Here is a 19,322-nt window from a genome sequence, read left to right as displayed (position 1 = left end):
CCAGAAGGGATGTGTATGCTGAATGAAGGCTGCCTGGAAAGCAAGGTATCCTTCCTCTTCACAGAAAAGAAAAGATGTCTGGGACCTGCAGAACATTTTCTCAGTAACTCAGGCAAGAGAAAAGGACATAGCTGTGGTATAAGGTGCTGAGACACTGTGCAGACAGCTTAATGCAGCTAAGCTCTTGAGGGCAGGGAGCTTCCTCTAAGAGGGTTCTGTTTAGGCAGGGCAGTTGCTGGGAGTTGCCTGGTGTTTTCAGGATGGAAAAGGAAGAAGGCTGAGTTGCAACGTGCCTGGCCCACTGACTCCTGATGTCAGTCTCCTCTGCAGCACCCTGGAGGAGACATTTCCTCCATTCCTGATGAGAGGAAGGGCTTTATGCAGCCCTTGAGGAGGGTTGGCCTGGGAACACTGGGAACCTCATGCCAGCAGGAAGGCTCTGCCAAAAACTCTGTTCTCCTGGAAGCGAAGGATGAGAACAGCAGGGAGCAAGCAGACAGCAGGATCTTGGGTGTGTAGCAGAGGTTGCAGGATGAAGAAAGTATATTCCCCCCATTTGAAAATTGACTGAAACCAGCTCTTGTTCTGGTGGTAGTCACATGTCAAGCATGGTCCTTTGCAGAGGGGAGTGGAGCCCATGGGTGGATATAAAGCTGTCTGCGCTGGAGTGGCCACTTAAAACATGACATTGAGAACTGGGGCTTGGCAAAATCATCTTGATGAGCTTGTTATCACTGTGGACTAGCAGATAGAACAAAAAGTTCACTGCAGGGTCACTTGCTTTTTAAAGATGCTGCTCCAAACAGAGGCAGATTTGTCTTTATTGTTAAAGCAGGATCTGGAGCCTCTTGTCTTGCCAGCTTTGAACTTTACACATTTATGAGAAAAAGGGGAGCTTGCTTTCTGCCTTACTTTCTGCTGAGTGTCCAAGACTGTTTGTCCATGATACGTATAGTACTAGGAAGAGGTCTATACTAGCCACATACCTACTGAATGCACCTTTTGCTCACTTGTGGCTGTCACTCACTTCACATTTATGAGGATTGCAATTTATTAATCCCCAAATATCAGAGAAAATAAAAGTCACCTCTGAATGAGAAGCATACCCCCCATTGCCCATGAGTGCATTCTCATGGCATGGGCTGTAACAACTTTCCCACTTCGTTTGGGATGGGACCAGCCCAGGAGACCATAGTGCATGATGTTGAGTTCCTAGGGTAGAACACTGGTGCCAGTCTTCCCTTCTGCCACTGTGGTGTCTTTGAGCTCATTACTTGAATGGCATATTTTCACAGTGCAGATAAGCCCTAATTGCAGCTTTCTAAGGTGTTTCACTCACGCAATATAGTTTTCACAAGGTTCCTTGATCCAGAGGCAAATTTGAGTAGATATCTGGGACATTGTTAAAAAATTGAAAATAAAAAGCCAGTGCCAGTCTACATGAGAATATGTGAAAAGAGATTACACTCAGGGCAATGAGATCTCCATAAGCTCCAGATCTCATCCTCTCTCCTGCTTTGACATAGTCAAAAGCCCTTGGCAAGCTGGCTGAGAAGCCTAAAGGGAAAACTCAAGCTACCCAAGAGGAGCGCAAATGTAATTTTTTTAATATAAAAATACTCTTGTTTTTAAAGTACATGATATACCTTCTCTACCTGGCACCAGATACTGTTGCTCTACTTTCTAGTGTTTTAAAGCTGTCAGCACCGTTCTGTTTTATGTGTTTTATGTATTTACTTTCTAGGGGGTTGCATACTCTTTTTCAGGCCCCTTTTTTAAACTCCAAATATGGTCTTTACATTAGACCTGGTTCTTCTGCACCTCCTTGGGAGTCATTCCTATAGCTTAACTCAGCCTCTAGGCAATTCAAATGCACTTTCCCTTCTAACTGAAAGAAAAATGCTGCTACTGTCAGCTTAATCTGAGACTCCATGAAAGAGAGCAGGGTGCAAGGCAAATGCATTTTACACGTGGTAGGTAAGGTAGCACAGAAAATCCAATTTATAGTCTAGTTTATATACTATACATACATCATTTGGGACATTTATGACAATACAATTTATACAGCAGTTCTGTAAAAGAGAAAGGTGTTAGAAGAGCACTAAAGCCACATGATCAAGTGCTGGAGAGTTTTCCTAATGCCTGAATCAGGATTGTCATCTAGCTTGCTTTCAGCTCCCTTGTGCATGTGGATTATGCTGCAGTTTCTCATACCTGACTGTGCATTGCCTTATTTGGTTTAAGCTGGTACTTCAGTAAAATCAAAGCCTTTCTCTTTGGTTTCGAGTGTTTTCCATAAATCACCAGTGCTAGCAGGAAACAAGGGATTAATTGAAGTTGATTTGGTACAAGGGGTGGTTGAAATGAAGATCTAGAAGTTTCCATATAAAATATACTTGTTCTCCCCTCCTTTCTTCAGAAGCATTCTGAGAAATGCTGCCTTGAGTGCTTGGTGGTGGATGGGATTGGTACCCAACTTTCTGCACCACCTTCTTTTTGTCTCACCTGTATGGAGGCTCTCTTCAGGGACATGCAGAAACTAAACATATAGGCAGGAATTCAGAAGATATTCAAGCTGGAAAAATATTATCTGTTACAGTTGAAGGAAAAATATCCTCCACGGGAGGAAGAAATCTGGAAGGAGAGGCTGAAATTTTGCAGGGTAGAAGCGAACAACAAAGTAGGCAGCAGAGGGTAATGTGTGCAGCTGCATATGAGGGACTGGTGGTGCTTAGGACTTTGGAGGCAAAAGACCCAAGTCACATGGGTTTTTTTCCTGTGCATCCTGGGGTCCTGCTCTGAGTCAAGGTATTCTGCATTGCCAGAAAAGATCTTGACATATTGGAAAGAGTTCTGAGAACTACAACAGGAGGTAGGGAGCTGAGGGTTAATAGACCCATATCTTGAAAACTGAGCCAAATGCTGACCTTGGAGGATGGGGAACATACTTTGAGGCTGAGGCTATTAGGAGGGGGCAGACAGGGTGTATTAGATTGCCTGTAGCCTTGGCAGGGTGGCCATGTGAATTTTTCAGCAATAAGGCTTTCTAAAAAGCAAAGTGCCAAACTCTTCCAGGGATGTAAAGACAGGTTGATAATGACACTGGAGCTTTGCCTTCTCCATCACTTTGGAGCTGTGCTGCTGAGGAGCTGGAGGAGCACTGCCAAAGCAGGCACAGTGCTCTGGATCCCTTCCAGATGAGGATTCCATGAAACCTGTTTCTCCCTGATGGTCCTTGGTGTGGATACTAAAGGCCACATGAGAGAGGTGTAGAGCAGATTCGTGGTCATGGTACTTCTGGAAACTCTGGCTTTGCCACCAGGCATCATGCATACGTGGCCAGGAGCGCTCCTAGTCCCCAGCCAGCCTCTAGTCTTCTGGCTAGTGAGTAAGTGGAGGGGTGGAGCCAGTGCTGAACAGCACAGACTAAAACTCACTGAGATGCTCATTCTCCAGTCGTTGGCAGGGCTGAGACTTCAAGAGTGGTCAGCAAAGGTTACATCCCAACACAGCTCTCATGGATTGAGTGCTGCAGGTGAGGGAATCCTGCGTATGGCTAGGGATGGAGAGATGTGAGGAGACCTAACCACATTGAGCTAATAAATCCAAAGGCCAGGGCGTCCTGCTGGGTCTTCAACCATTATTAGAGCTTAAAATATGTCTTAGATCTTCTTCACTTCTTCAGATGAGAGCACTACACCCATCTCTTCTCCACCCTGTTGTTCTCATGCCCGGTGTGTGTGTGTGTGTCTGTGTGCGCGCAGCTGCAAGCTCTTCACCTCACTTGCACGCCTGGGATGAGAGAGGTTTTGCCTGCCCTCTTCATGTCCTGTGTAAAGCGGGGGGCAGGCAGCTGACTCCCCCCACTCCTGGGGTGCATGTGAGGATGAATAGGCTAAAGTGTTTTTTCAGGGCTTTGAAGCTGGCAGCCTGGTGGAAGGGTGGGTGTCACTAGGCAACAAGATGTTAATGAAACTAAAAAGTGCTTGTGTTTGTGCTATGTTACAGGGGAGATGAGTGATCTCCCTGCAGCCAGTGATGAGCTTTTTCTCTGGCTGATGCCCCTGCAGCAGGTTTCATTAGATAGCAGCCAGGCCCTCAGATTGCAGTTGTTGTGTCTTATGGAAACAGAGGGCCCTTTCAGATGGAGATCTTGGTGTGCTTCTGGGCACAAGGACAGGTTGATATGTTGTCCTCTCCTCTTGCATGTCACTGCCCTAAATACAGGTCCTTCCCCTGCCAAATAGAACCCTGTACTGAGGAACATGGGGAGCAGGAGAGGGGCAGAGGAGGCATTGGTGTGGTTGGTGAAAGCGATTTAAACCTCAGTGGGGTGGTCACGTTGCATGATGGACAAACCAGCTCTCCAGCTGTGCCAGCAGCTTATGCCTGGTTTTGTGATGGTGCAAAAGCTGTGGCTATGGGATGATGTCTGCAGTGAGATGGTGGCACTGATGGAGACCTGCATGTGAGGGCAGCTGTTAGGATACTTCTGGATGTGTGTCTTCTCACTAAGGCATGAGAGTGGCTGTGCAACTACATTTGGGAGCAGTGCTGTGCCTGTTGATTGTGCTGCTGAACACCAGCCCCTAGATGCAGCAGGGGAGCCAACTGTGGCAGCTTTCTCATTGTTTCAGCCCAAAGGAGTTTGCGGCTCAGCACAGTAGGCCAGCCTGGGCAGTTCTGCCAGAGAAGTGGTAGCTTGCCTGATCTACCTTATCCTCTGAATTCCTGTTTCAGTCTATGGAGTGTGCAAGGTTTGGCCCATATGTGGCATTTGTAATCAAGAAGCCTGACCTGGTTCCTCTGGTGGCTCCATTTGAAGCTCAGAGTGATTGCAGGCTGCATTTTGATTTTTCTGAGAGTCACTGGCTTGCACTTCAGCTCTGGAGACAAGCAGATTGCATACAGCTCTTTATCACATTTGGCATTTGGAAATCACGGTTCTGACCATTTTATGGGTCAGCACTAAGGTCCGATGTATCCAACCTTGGGTGCAATCTGCAGCTCCTGGTGACCACCTGGTGCTATGCCCTTGTGCAGGGCATGTTTCTGCAGCCTCACTGGACTAGGCAGGTGCTGTTTCCATGCTTGGAGAGCTGGACTTCTTCCAGGGAGTCAGTTGCTCACTGCTTAATATGCGAGAGCAAAGAAGAACACTCACAGGGTGGCAGGTGGCATGTGTGGCATGTGTGACAAGGGAAGGGCATTTAATGTCAGCTGAGAGCTCTGCAGAGGCATGTGAGCAGCCACTTTGGCTAAGGAGCAAGTTAGATCCCCAGAGGCTGGTTAAAAAGAACCTATTAGCTCTCTGTGTACTTAGACGAGTTCACTTTTGTATGTGGTGTCCAGCAACTCCTGAGCAGATAAAAATAGAGTTCACAGCCCATCTCTTTCTCCCTCTTTGTTTTTGCGCACTACATGATGGGCTGGGAGCCAGCAAGGACGGCCCTGCATCACTAGCACTGTTTTGGGGGCCAGAAGAAGGAAGATGCCAGGGTGATGGTGGTGAAGTCTGAGCCTGTTGGCATGGGGCAGACAGCTGGGGACTTTACTGTCCCATGGACTTGTACATCTCTTGCTATGGTTTGTAGTGAGAGATCCAGAGAAATCTTGGCCAGCCACTGGTGTATATGTCAAGTGGAGCAAGGAGCTGGAGTTACCACTGCAAGATGGCATGAGAGAGAGCCCAAAATGAGAGCCATGTGGGCTCTGTGACAGCTTCTTACTAGCCATGGTGAGGGATAGGGGTGGCACCTGGATGGTGGACTGACATGGCTCTTGGCTTGTACCACCAGCATTGAGTATCATGTGAGGGAGGGAGTCTGACATGTTCCTGGCCATGCAGACCCACTTTGGCAGTGCTGTTTGTGCCCAAGGAAAAGGGTGTTGTCAGTGGCACCTCTGCCTACAGAAGCTCTAGAGGTTTCACAGCAGAGGGAGGATTTGGATGACTTGTGCCTTTATGTCTCTGTAATGGTCTAGATGCCTGTGTCTGGTGTCCCAACTGACATGAGATCTGGCTGCAGGTGTCTGTGAATCCAACACAAAGGTACTGGGTGGTCATTCCTGTGGCCTTCATGGTGCACAGGTTCTGCTTGACTCTGCCAGGAAAGTCTTCTGCCTGGGGGAGGCTGGTAACTGCTTCTCCTGTTTGCCTTCCACCAAACCCTGAGGAACAGGGACTTCAAACTTCAATGTCTCCTTCATTTGAATGGGGGGTACTAGAGCTGAAGACAGCTACAGGCAGGTTTCAGAGGTATTTCTGCTGTTCCTGGAGATAATAAACTGAGCCATGATTTATGGACATGATGTGGGTGGGCTTGAAGTCAGGTGCCTTGTATGGTGTGGTTTTCCCTCCCTAGTTCTAGCAGAGCTGTCTTCCTTGTCAGCATGTTCGTGAGCTAATTGATAATAAACTTGAGTGCTCTCTAAGCAATACCTCTCCTGTGCTTGGGGGCCTGCAGACTGAGCCATGAATCCTGTCTGCCTGCTGAGGAACCTGTTTGGAGTCCAAGAAAGGGGAAGTTTCTGGTTTGCAGTCAATTTGCTGCTTTCCAAGGCTGGCTGCTTCTCTCTCCTCCTGTAGACACAGACACTGGTGTTAAGGCTGCCCATTCTTCTGCGATGCTTTAGTGGAAAATCAGCAACTGCCGAGCATTACAAAGGGGGAAGTGAATCACTGGTTTTGGTCCCTGTGGCCCCAAGCAGGGAGGATGTTTTGCCAAAGGGACAGGCGGATGGACAAGACAGACACCAAGTACATTGTTCGGTGTTTAAAATCCAGAGGAGAACCTGCCTGTTGTCCTGGGAGGTTATCAGGGGCTGAGCATGACTCAGCCCCTGATCTGGCTGAAGCCTCTCATCTTGGAGATGCACACACAGGCTGCGGGCTGGAGGAGCTGGGGTGGACTTGACATTGCTTCAATGGTTCCCCTCCGTGGGACTCTGCTCCCAGCTCCACGGGCAGCCTGTGGCCTCTCCAGGTGCCTGGAGGCAGGAGTTGCATCCTAAGCAGCAGGCTGGTTGTATTTGGAGAGATGGAGCTTGTTGGACTTGGGCCCTGGGATGGGGGTTTCTGGACCTTTGAAAGATGGTTTCTTCTGTGAGGGCTGCTTATCTTCAGCTTTGTTTTGGCCAGTGCTGTCCTACTCTGTTGTTGCCCTCCTGAGAATTGCTCCTTAGGTCTCTGTGACCTCTGTCATCTCTCCCTGATGCTCAGCATGGTGCAGATTTGTTCCAGCTGGAAGAGTGACTTTCCAACCCTCATCTGTCCAGCCCTTGCCTTGTCTGGGGTTAGTACCCCTCCCTGCTGACTGCACTGCCCACGATTCACTCTCTCCACAGTGCCTCAGGCCATCCACCCTGCTGTAGTCATGGCTGGGGAGAGGGTGAGGCAGATTGGATGACAAACCAGTAACACTCTTGTGGTACTTGGCTCTGCATTTCCTTTATACAAATAGAAGAAACACCATTTCCCAGCTCACTAGCAATCTAGCCAAAGTCAACAGTTGGATGAAGAGTGGCCGATAGAAGCTAAATCCAGGAAGACTGAGGTGTTGCTGCTGGGGAGTGGGAAGTGCTTTGAAGAGTTTGCCACCTTTGCCTCCAACCCCAAGGAGGAGGCCTGGCATTAAGTCTCTAAGAGAATGACCTGCCCCACCTGCATTCCCTCTAGCTTTTGCTTACCCAGAGAATCACGATCATCTAAAGTGATCAGAGATTTGAAAACACTTTCTATATACAGTGGGTTAGAAAAACAGTATTGTTTTCTAGATAGCTCAGTCTCAGTGATTTAGACTTGGTTATTGTGATTCTGTGTACCTAGTCTTGAAATTGTAGGCTTTAAAAAAAAATGTGGCTGATTCAGAAAATAAGAGTCCTCATATCCATCTGTATGGTTGTTGGGAGTCTGCCAGCTCAGTCCTCAGTGGAGTGACAGGATACCATTCACTTCCTCTAGTCAGGGGACAGGCACCTTGCAGGTTCATGTGGGACTGGCAGGAGAGAACGACATCCAGGGAATAAAAATACCTTCTCTACCCTGCTGTGACCAAAACCTATTGAAAATAAAATGTTTACATACAAAGGTGCTATAGCAGAGGTGTGGATCCCTTGCTGGTTGTCATATAGGTATCATTTGGATCCTACAGGGTTATGTAGCACTAGAATGTAAGGGACCAGATCTCCCCTAGTTGTTCTGACTTCTAGCATGTGTCCTCAGGGGCCTATGGGGAGTCTAGGTCCTTGACTTGCACTTCAGAAGAGGGCAGCTACAAGTGCTCTTTGGGTAGTTTTGAACTGTTGCAGATGTGGGTCAGTCTGTCTGCACAGCTCCCTCCCATCCCAAGTGTCTTTTAATTTCAGTTATCACCTAATACTTACAGGTATTTCCATGTGAAGGTGACTGAGATCTCAGCCAGTGACCTTTCAGGTGATGGAGATCAGCAGGAGCACACACATCCATGCTTCTGGAAGGAGAACGCTGCTCCTTCTGCCTTCCTTCCTTTACCTATGTGTTCCCCTGGACCACTGCTACTGTTACCTGAACTCTGCAAAGGCAGGCGCTCTAGGACAGCCCAGAAGGAGAAGGAGAGAGTCCTAGGAGTCTGCATGCTGTTTTTGCCCCACAGGCTGCGCCTGACACAGAGAAAGTTGTCAGCAGCTCTGACGGATGAAAAGCAGGGAAACCAGCTGCTTGGCAGGTGGTTGTCTATAAAGGAAGAGACCGCTGCCTCTTTGCAGAGATCTGTGCTGGCCATGTGCCTGGCTGGAAGAGTGGAAGTAATACCATGTTGAGGGAGGCTGTAAGACTGAATGAATATGAAGCCCTGGGATTTTAAGTGTCCTGGAATATAGTGCTTGAAATGTCAACCTCCTCTGCCTCTTCAGTGCTTCTTCTTGAGCAGGTGGAGGCATGCAGAATGGTAAAACAAACTCCACATTCTGCTGATTTGGAGCCACACCATCTCTTTGCCATCCTCACTCTTACCCCTAGGACAGCCACACCAACAAGAGAACCTCTGGCAGTGTAGATCCATGGGAACTGGCCAAGCTCCAGCCATATGTGTATTAAGATCCTCCAAATGGGTAAGGGTTGCTAATGGCTTCTGACCAGATCAGTACTGATGTAGTGAGCTCAGATTCGTTTCCCAAGACACTTCAAGCAAGCCTGTCCCTGTCTGCCCAGCATGGACTGCCTCTGAAGGTTTGGAGGGGAGAAGCTCTGTTTTGTATTCCCTGACCATGAGCCAGCTGCTCGGCATGATTTGGGAATGGATTGGGACTGACAAATTGAGATGGAAAGATGCCTTTTGCCATTGATTTCTATTGCCCAGGGTAGAATGGTGTTACTCAACTCAGTCCACAAATCCCAGGGCTCATATGCTTAGAATAAAACCAAATAAACAAACTATTCAAAGCAAATCTGACTTCCTCCCCACTCCCCTGCTGTGACTCACTCTGGAGTGCTTTGCCAACAGGATCTTGGTAGGATGGCTTTTCCTCAAGTGTTGCAAACCATGGAGTAATGTTCCTACTCCATTTTTCCTTTGTAAAGTTGGCACTGCCTCTTGCAGTAAGCTCATATAATCTCTTGTTCTTTGGAACTGAAATACTAATGATTATTTTATTTAAAGCCCTTCTCTTTTTTTTTGTGGGTTTTGTTACAAAATCCTGGGAATAAAAAGAGATGTTCCTAAAACCAAAGGGTGGAATTACTTCAGGCAGGCATTGGGTAGAGCCCGGTCAAGCCCTGCTACTTGCACATAGCATGCTCCCTTTGTCAAGGGTCAAAATGATCTGAGGATTTTCAAGCAGAAGAGTCGATATTTCCTTGTGTTATGCCACCAGTCACCTTCACCCAGTGACTCTTCAGAACTCGGGGCTGAAGTTGCCCTCAAATGACCAGCACTAAGACAGTCAGTGTTGTTGGGCTGGGGAACTCCTTTTCTTTGGGTGCTTCTGTCTATGCAGTAAAAGACCTTGGAACCCCAGCCATGTTCACCCATAGGACTATGCTTGGGATCTCTCACTAGAGATCAGAGAATAAATGTGCCTGAGCTTCCAAGGCTTGGTAGCTCTCACCTAGTGTCCTTAGAGTTCCATATGTCTTTGTCACTAACAAAACTAGCAGTAACACACCAGGTGACAAAGCAGTAGGTAGCAGGCACCAGAAGTTAATTTGCTGGCTGCAGGGCTGAATTAATAGCTCAGAAATGTGTGGGCAGGTCATGCCTGGGCCATCAGGGATAGGTGGTACTCTGCAGAATCTCAGGAGAGTTTCTGAAAGGGACTGAGGTAGAACTGAAATAAGGTTCACTTCTCTTCAATTATTCTGGCTAGCCTTGCTGATTATTGAAAAACAAACACTCCTTGCTGTCCTCATCAAGTTTAGATCTTGATTTTAACAAGACAATAAATATTTTTGTCAGTACACTTTCCTCTCCTGAAGCAATGGTATCAGGAGTTGGGGAATCCAATACTGAGGTTTTTGCAGAAGGAAAATAGCTATACTGCTGCATGTGGGTATGATTTCTAGTACAGAATCATTTGGCTTCAGTTTGCAGATGTTGTTTCATGGTTTACCTTTCTTGGTTGGATTACATGACTCTTTACACCTGGTGTTTTGTTCCTGTGGAGAAACCTGTGTCCTGTAGTCAGAGCACCTCTTAATCTTCTTTTTCCTAAATTGAAGAGATTGAATACTTTATGTGTCTTACAGAAAGGCATTCTCACTAGCCCTCTAATTATTTTTGTCATTCTTTTTCCTGTATCCTCTCCAATTTTTTGACATCCCTTAGAAGATGTGACATACTTTGCATCAGAGCTAGATGATATTGCAGCATATTTACATCCAACTGTCATGAGGATGTGTAGGGAGGGAAAAATACCTCCTCGTTCCTGCATGTTTCACTGTCCTGATGTCAGGGCATTGAACTGACAGTTCATATTTGATCGCTTGTCATTGCCCCCGAAATCTTTTCAGAATTTCTGTTTTCCAGGATCATCTCTGACTATCTGCAGCTGCTGCCTGCATTCCTTCTTCCTAGAAGTGTAATCCTGCATTTGGCTCTATTAAAATCCCATGTTGATTGAAAGGATTTGCCCTCCACAGAGATCCAAACTGTTCTGTGTGATTGCTCTGTTCTCATCATGATACACCACATTGCAAATTTTTGTGTCAGCAGCACACATTATCGATGTCGATCATATGTTTATTTCGAAATAAAAATATTTATTTCCAGATGAAATTCTTGAATCGTGCCAGGCTTCATACTGATCACCCTGGAACCCATCTAATTCCTTCCCCAGTGACAACTATTTCTTGTGTTCTGTCACATTGCCAGTTTGTTATTCATTTTGCATGTGCCTGATTGACATTGTACTGCCCTGTTCATTTTTTTATCGGAATAGCATAGACTCTGAGCTTGTTGATGTGCATGTGTGTAATTCTATCAAATTATGAAAATTAACTCCTTTGTCAAGAGTGGTTCTTCATATTCTTCATAGATTCTCTTCACTTCACTTCTGTATTCCTTTCCTTTAGTTCCCAATTGATTGACCTGTATGTCATCTTTTCCATTGTTCAGGGCAGATTTTGGGCTCGCTGGCTGTGTTGCTCTTGACCTGTTTGAATACCAGCACAGCATGAGCTCCCTTTCCATCTCCCCAGATCTTATTCCAAGCTATCTAAGGAATGTCAGTGAGGCAGAGCCACCTCTCATTGGATCATCCAATCCTGTTGGGTTTAGAAATTTGTGTTTCCTGTAGACACTGTAACACACCCCCTGTGCTGACTGTGACAGGGAAGATGGTAAAAACCATAGAGTGGTATAGATTTCTTTGGACACTTCAGTGGGAGAGTGCTGGTCTCTTTGCCCCAGCCATTCAGTCAGAGATGGAGGTGTTGGACAGCAGAAGAGCTGTCAGTGCTTAAGTTCAACTGCAGAGGCATCCAAGGCTGGGACTTTCAAAGGAGCCTAAGGGGCACGTGGGCAGCCAACCTATTTTGGCTCCCAGTTGTACGAAGCCTTTTTCTTTGCAGGTGGGGCAGGTGAGACTGAGAGAGACATTTGTTGGGAAGCAGAGCACCCTCTTGGAGGCTTGGTGCTGCCAGTCAGTTAAAGGGAATGGAAGCAAGTGCAGTAGAGCAAGATGTACTGCTTTGCTGGTTTAATGAGAAGAACTCTGCCTAGTGGTCTGAATGGCTTTATAAAAGAGTATGAAGTGTAACCTTGTGAGCTGGGTGGCTTTTCCATGCTTAGGCCCCAGAGAACACCAAAAGCCATAAATGCAGTTAGTGCAGAAAGTTGTAACTGCACTTACAGACTTGAGTTCTTGGTTATTATTCCCTCTTGTTTGTGACTCTCATGGGCCAAGTTTTGTTTATGTGCTTGGTCTGGTCTCTCTTCTGACTGCCTCACTGTTTTTTTAGTGCTTCTTTGGGGCTAGAACAGCAGGTCCTGAGAAAGCTCCCACCATAAAAACAAGTGTATTTGGAGATGCTTGTGTTTGCTGGGGGAGGGGTATGGTGGGGCAAGGAGCAGCCTTTGAGCATGATGAGCAGGCAGAAGTTCTTCAAGGCAGCTGGGGCATTCCTGTGGTGGAACGGCCTGATGTGATGGTACAGACAGGGCATCTTGGTGAATACTGTGCCCTGCCAGGCTCAGGGCATGGGCCATGGTCCCTAGAGTGAAATGGTGCCATGGTGATGATGAAAGCAGGTTAGGAGTGGGATCCTGCACAGGTGGACAGAGCTCTGTGTCCGGGTGGTGGCTCAGGCAGCTCAGCAGTGAAGGTTGCTGCAGGGTACACTGGTGAACAGGCACTGTGGGTCAGCGCAGTTACTTGTGAGGAATATTGGTTCATTTTTTTCTCTTCCACAGGACTCAGAGCAGAATTGGCTCTCCTGTCTCCGCCCAGCACACAGGGTTATCAAGGACTGTCCGGCGCTACCCAGCCAGCAATGGCCAGCTCACCTCTAATGCACTCCCCAACGGGAATGGCCATGAGCAGAGCAGCTCTGGGCCACATGCAGTTTCCCAGGAGCACACCTTGTCTGCAAAGGGTAAGGCCTCCAGGGCTGTCACTCTTTTGGGACTTCTTGTTGGGGTGTCATGGGAAACGGGAGCACTTTGACTGGGGATCCTCAAGAAACCCTGGACTCCCAGGACTGTGCTGCTGAGTGGGATGGAAAGGGAAGGTCAGCATAGGCACTGCTGGGCTTGGCGAAGAAAGGGGCCCTACTGAAGGTGGGCAAATCAGTGGAGCAAAACGCTGATGGCATGAGAGAAGAGCCATGGGATGTGACAGTTGCCTCCCAGAGGTGTTAAACCTGAAGAGGGATGGCCTCAGTCTGTAGGAATGGTGTCTCCCAGCTTCCTCCTCAGTCTGAGCAGCCCTCAAGGTCAGACTGTGCAACCAATATCTGGTTCTTCCCTTTGGCTGCCCCCTTGGTGCCTTCTGACATGAGCAGGGATCAGGCCAGGCTGCTGAGACGTGCGGTTGATGGGCCTCAGCACCTCCCCAGCTAGGACAGATGCAAGTTGTTTTCTGCAGCTTGGCTCCCCCTGAACCTGTGATTCCCCAAGGAGGCACCATGTGGCACCTCAGCCCCTGTAAATAGGGCCATGAGCCTGGCTGAAGCTGTAATCTGAAAGTGGAGATTGAAACAGGGAGAGTGGGTGTTGAGCAGAGCAAGGGGAGCACATGACTCTCTTGGTGGGGTGGAATAGAAGGCTCTGGTGTGAAGCCAGCTGGTTACACAATAGTTCTGCCTGTTGTCCGTTTTTCACAAGCCCCCAAGAGCTCTGAGTGTGACTTCCCCCTGTATCTAAGGATGGTGAAGGACCAGAAGGGGATCACAGATAACTGCAGGAGGTCAGGGAACACTTGTAGGAAGACATCTGTTTTCTCAAGCCATGATGCTCTCTTTTATGAATACCAGTGTGTTCCTGTGGGAAACCTTCCAGTGATTTAAGAGCAGCCAGTCTCCCGGCTACTAGGTGGCTGGAGAAGGAATACTCTTTAAAGCAGAACACCCTTTATACTGAAGTTAGTGCATGTGTGTCCCTTCACAGGGAGTTATGCCACTCCAGCCTGGCAGGCAGAGCACGGTGCTTGCCATTTTTCATGTGTTGACAAACTCTTACAGGTGGTAGAACAGAGAACAGGCTGGAGTGAGCAAGGGACAAGGAGAAATACCACCCTGGGCAGAGACATAGACCACTCTTTGCTATGGAAATACTTTGGAGCTTAAGCTGTGAATTACCGCCCCCCAGCCTGGAGATGTTGTTTCCACTCAGCACTACTCTTTTCTTTCATAGGGGCCAACCTGACAGAGAAGATTAGGAAGATAAAAATCATCTTCACACCCACCATCTGCAAACAGACATGCCGGAGTGGGCGCTGCTACAATAGCTGCGAGAAAGGAGACACCACCACTCTCTATAGCCAAGGGGGGCATGACCACGATCCCAAATCCGGCTTCCGCATCTGTGAGCACCCCAAGGACCCCAGCCCACTTTCTTGCCTGCTCCCCCACTCTCTTCTTCCTGCCTTTCCTGACTCTGCAGATGAAGCGCTTGGGCTGCTGTAGGGCTGAGAGGAGATGACCTCTCTCAGTGCCTTGGAAGATGTTTTCTGGTCTCTTTAGGGCTTACTCCATCTCTGGGGGAGGAAGACAGACTTTGCCTCTTTGCTCTCTTTTGTGGGCAAACAACTGCTGTTTCCATCCCACTCCGGCTAGAGGGGACGCATGTGTTTGAGTCAGGCCTGCAGCCAAGCCTCGCCACCCCCTTCTTCTCAGAGCCAGCTCACTGCTTTAGTTGGCATCCAGTCTTGGGGCTGACTTTCATCACCTAATTTCCTCCTGTTCTCTCCTTAACTCACGTGGCAGCCAGGAGAGCTGGCTGCAGGTTGCAAACTGTTCTTATAAACAGGGTTGCTGAAACCTCTGCTCGCCTTTCAGAGCTCCTGGGATTGCTCATCAAGTCACTGGGATATCCAGCTGTGGGTTGGTCACATTGTCTTGGAGCCAGTTGGTGGGAGCAATGTGCTGGACCTGTTGAGACTTGTCCTCTGAGTGCCTCTGTATCACTCAGAATTCTTTTAACACTGAGAGAATGTAAAGTCTGGCTGTTGTGGGCACTGATGGATAATGGTGTTCACAGGAATTTCTGCCTAACTCCCAGTCCAAAAATGTGTCTCCTTCCCCAAAACTGGGTGCTGGGTTTGAGCAAATGAACTTGAAACAGGATGAAAGAGCTGACAAGCCCTTCCAGGAATGTGGAGCAGCAGTGTCTCATCTCACACTGAAATGAGTCAGGATGGTCTGTCAGGGAATCCCATGCCTTGCTTGAGTGTAGTTCACGCTGAGATGCTCTGGGTCGGTCCAAGCATCTGATGAGGTCAGAAAGGACGTGATTTTGGTTTCATCTGTGGATGCTTTTTCTGAGCCTGTGCAGATGAATTGCTCTTGATTCTTTAGTCCCACTTCACACTTCTCCCACTTGAACTGCTGGCAGGGCCAGGGCTGGCAGTGAGACAGGCTCTGAGGATGTGGCTCTCTGCCTGTTCTCTCCTTCTGCCACTCCCATCCTGCTGAGTTCCCTTCTGGGCTAGAAGTAAAAACCCTGCCAGGTGGGGAGGGGGCAATGCAGAAGTGAAGGAAATGTGCTGACTCGGCCACACAGGGCTGCCATAGCTCCTGACCCAGTCCAAAGGGGCTGGTACTGGCCAGGTCCAGCTGCTGGTGTCCCACAGCTGCCCTTGGCTAAGAGGCAGTGTCTCAGTTCCTCCTCTAAGCAGACCTCTCTTTGCCTTGCAGATTTTTGCCAGATCCCCTGCCTGAATGGAGGGCGTTGCGTGGGCCGGGATGAGTGCTGGTGCCCCTCCAACTCCACAGGGAAGTTTTGCCACCTGCCAGCTCCCTCTCTAGAAAAGAAGCAAGGAGGGAGAGCCCCAAAGACCCCAGCTGGCGGCTCCATGAGGCACTCCACCTATACCCTGCCCTTGTCCAACCAGCTGGGTGAGCATGGCCAGTGGCTCCAGACTCCACATTTTCCTCCTACTTTGTGTGCTCCTCAGATCTTCATTAACAGGCCTGAGGAGGCCACTATCTCCTTATGCTTGCTGTTTCAGGCCAGTTTGTTAGAAAAGAGGTCCCTCTAGTTTCTGAAGGGGGCTGAGGATTTTTGTAGGTTTTGGTATGTTTGTCCTGTTTTTGGGCCAGAGAAATATTTTCTCTTAGATGCATTGTTCCTCTAGATTTCCTGGTGGGCTCAGTGTACCTCTCCTCCTTTGTGACTTTGTTGATGACAAGATGCTTTTTGGGTGCCAAATTGTTGCCAGATTGTCACAAGTGAGGTGTAAACTCATATTCCAGCTTCCCTGAACCCTTCTCTGGTGAATGTCCACATCAACCACCCTCCAGAAGCCACTGTGCAGATTCATCAGGTGGCCAGGGTGCGTGGTGACGCAGAGGTGTCGGAGGATAACAGCGTGGAGGCAGTCCTGGTTCCTCAGCTGGCTACCGTGCCCTGGTACACCTATGCCCATGGGAATGGCAACAGCATTGCCGGTGAGAGCAGCCAGCAGCAGCAGAGAGCGCCAGGGCTGCTGGGGAGGTGCTTTCGGGAGGCTTTCCATGGGCAGGTAAGAGATCACCTGACAGGTGATGGAGTGTGTGTAGTGACATGTTTGTTGTTCTGGGGTGTGGGAGCATTGGCTTGTGGGGCAGGGGGGTGGCTTCATTCTGTGAAGCTGTTCGGCATCAGCATGGGCATCATGCAGGTGCTGTGGGCAGAGGCAGCAATGTGTTAGCACTTGGAAGAAAAAAATTCTTTGCTTTGGTCCAACAGAGAGACCTCACTGCCTTGCCCTGACCAGGCTGTGCCCTGGGGCAGCACAGCCCAGACTTGATGACTTTCACACACAGTCTGGTTTGAAAAGAGTGCCCTATTTATAGCAACATTCGCTACCATGCTCTGTGATTATTGTAGGAAACGTATAAAACATAGGAAAATTCCTTTCCCTCTCAGACGATAAATGGAAGTCTGATTTCCATGGAACGACGCCTTCCTGGGCAGCTTGATCGGGGCTTGGGAAGCAAATGCACGTGAGGGACTTTCTCACCCCTGTACCACAATCATCATAGTTTCTTATTTTGTCTTTCCCCATATGTTTCTCTTGCGTCACTGGAAAAGCATTGGAGGTTTTTGGCACCCACAGGAACACCTGTGAGCTTCCCCACAGCAGCTCGTGCTCAGCGAGACCCCCCAGGCCTGGCAGCTGGGGACTCAGCACTGTTCCCACTGCTCCCCAGCCTTTTTTGGGGGGCTGCTCCCAGTTCCCACCTCATCTTTCAGTCACTCCCATCCAAGTAGTTTCTAGCAGGAAGTGTTCTTAAGCCATTTTCTAGTGCAAAAATAAATTATATCAGACCCTGAGGCTGGAAAAGCCCTGCTCTCTGTGGGGATACAGCAGCTCTGTGACCATGGGAGCAGATGATGATGACGATGATGCACAGAGATGCTCGTGAATGCCCAGAGAGGCTGTGGGAGATGCTCTGGGGGCGGCAGGGGGTACTCTTGCTGAGCTCACACCGCACCCAGCTGAGGTGATGCCGTGCCTGGGAAAGGGTGAAGAGTTCCGCGGGGAGCGCTTGCCTCTCCCCTCTCAGCCACAGCCGAGCCGATCGGTATGCGAGTGCTGGGCAGGCGGCCACGTGTGGCTGGAGGAGGGCCAGCTCCAGCTTGTGGGCCCAGCAGCTCCGCTCTAATGGGGAAGCCTGTAATCCAGAGGGCCTTGCCGAGGGCGGGGGAAAAGAAACTCATTCAGCAGAGGAAAGTGCCTGACAGCGAGCTCCCTGCCAGGCTTAAGTGGTGCACCCATTTCACTGGCTAATCAGCCAGGCACGGGGCTGATCCCTCGAGTGATACCATCTCTGGTTCATCTCTGCTCTGTTTGGTGTCACCTTCCCCTCTGATGCGTGCAGTCAAAGGAGTTTCTGTCAGCACAACTTTTTACTGTCTTAATCCGCATCCTTGGTCCCACTGTATCCCAGTGGGGAGCTGTAGTGAGAGGGCCATGCCAGCCTCTGACCCCAAACAGTTGTCCCTCACGCTAGCTCTGCTGCTACTGCACCAGCTGGCTGCAGTGGACAGGCGCATGTTTCCTCTGCATCCCACAGAAGCCTGATCTGCTCCTCTCTCCACAGTGCACCAACCCCCTGCCAGGGCTGACCAAGCTGGAGGACTGCTGCGGTAGCGTGGGGCTCTTTTGGGGTGCAGACCAGTGCCTGGCCTGTCCCCCCCGGCCAGGTGAGTACTGCTGCTGGCCGGGACAGCATGAGAGATAGCCCATATCCTCAATGACCAAAAATGGTCCTGCTGCCTCCTGCAGCAGAGGCAGGGAGCAGAGCTGCGGGTCCCACCTGCATGGCTCTCCTTGGCCCAAGGCCCTTGGGCATGGGCATCGTGTCCCTGGTGAGTGCAGAGCCATGCTGGCTGCTGCCCCAGACCAGCAAGGAGCAGTGCTCTGGTTTGGGTGCTGAGCCCAGGCTCACTGCTTTCTACCTAAACCACCCCTGCAAAACCCCACTGTGGCTGATGGTTCCCACCGTGCTAGCCCCACTCAGAGGAAGAAACGTGAAAAAAGCAGCCGTGATTTTAGGAGGTGCAGTTCTCGGTTGGAGGAGGAGGTTACAGACTTGGCCCTATAGAGTTACGGGCTTGCTCTGGGCCCGACACGGGCTTGGCAGGGACTCTGGAAATAACACTACATCAAACAATTGGCAGGAGTGCACTCAGGGTCCGTTCCAGGGGCACAGGCGTCCAGCTCTGTTTCTGCTGCACTTGGGAGCCGGATGGACTGATCCAGCATGAGACGGGGATTCCTCAGCCGCTCTGCTTGGAGTGCTTCATGACTGGCACAGGCTCTTGCACTGTGGCCCTATCCCATGTTGTGGGAGAAAGGCTGTGTAGAAGGACTCCTGGATGGAGGGGAGACAGCCCTGTGGGCACAGTGGGTACAGCATCCAGTGCTGACTGGGTCTGGTGTGGGACAGGGCGTACTTGTCCAGGGTAACATGGACAGGGAGCTGCTCACCTCTCCCCTGCCTGCCTGGCTGCCCTCTTTCATTGCTGCCTAGCTGCCTAATCACATCTATTCACTGGAGCAAAAGACTAAAGAAAACAAACCCCATGGTTTGGGAGACTTTTGACTCCTGAGTAGAGTGTAGGTATCCAAGGTGATAAGTTTTGTGCAAGCAAGTGTGGCATTGGCAACTTCTAGCTTCGCCCAGAGGTTGTCCTACTCAC

General features: G+C 49.4%; 1 protein-coding gene across 5 annotated transcripts in view; it reads left to right on the top strand.

The window, feature by feature from the left end:
* The window catches only part of LTBP2 (latent transforming growth factor beta binding protein 2), a 71,384-nt gene that overhangs the window by 19,597 nt on the left and 32,465 nt on the right, over positions 1 to 19,322 (top strand). For all 5 annotated transcript variants that reach the window (XM_039389690.1, XM_027720183.2, XM_027720182.2 and 2 more), the window contains exons 4-8: positions 12,888 to 13,069; positions 14,328 to 14,498; positions 15,830 to 16,030; positions 16,388 to 16,656; positions 18,221 to 18,323. In XM_039389690.1, coding sequence (XP_039245624.1) covers positions 12,888 to 13,069; positions 14,328 to 14,498; positions 15,830 to 16,030; positions 16,388 to 16,656; positions 18,221 to 18,323 — 926 coding nt within the window. The remainder of the gene's footprint in view (positions 1 to 12,887; positions 13,070 to 14,327; positions 14,499 to 15,829; positions 16,031 to 16,387; positions 16,657 to 18,220; positions 18,324 to 19,322) is intronic.

This window comes from Pipra filicauda, unplaced genomic scaffold (genome assembly GCF_003945595.2).
Source record: "Pipra filicauda isolate LSUMZ 115617 unplaced genomic scaffold, ASM394559v2 scaffold75_size2874737_pilon, whole genome shotgun sequence".
Classification (NCBI taxonomy): Eukaryota; Metazoa; Chordata; class Aves; order Passeriformes; family Pipridae; genus Pipra; species Pipra filicauda.
The sequence above is the reverse complement of the archived record's forward strand: the minus strand, read 5'-3'. Positions and strand labels throughout refer to the sequence as shown.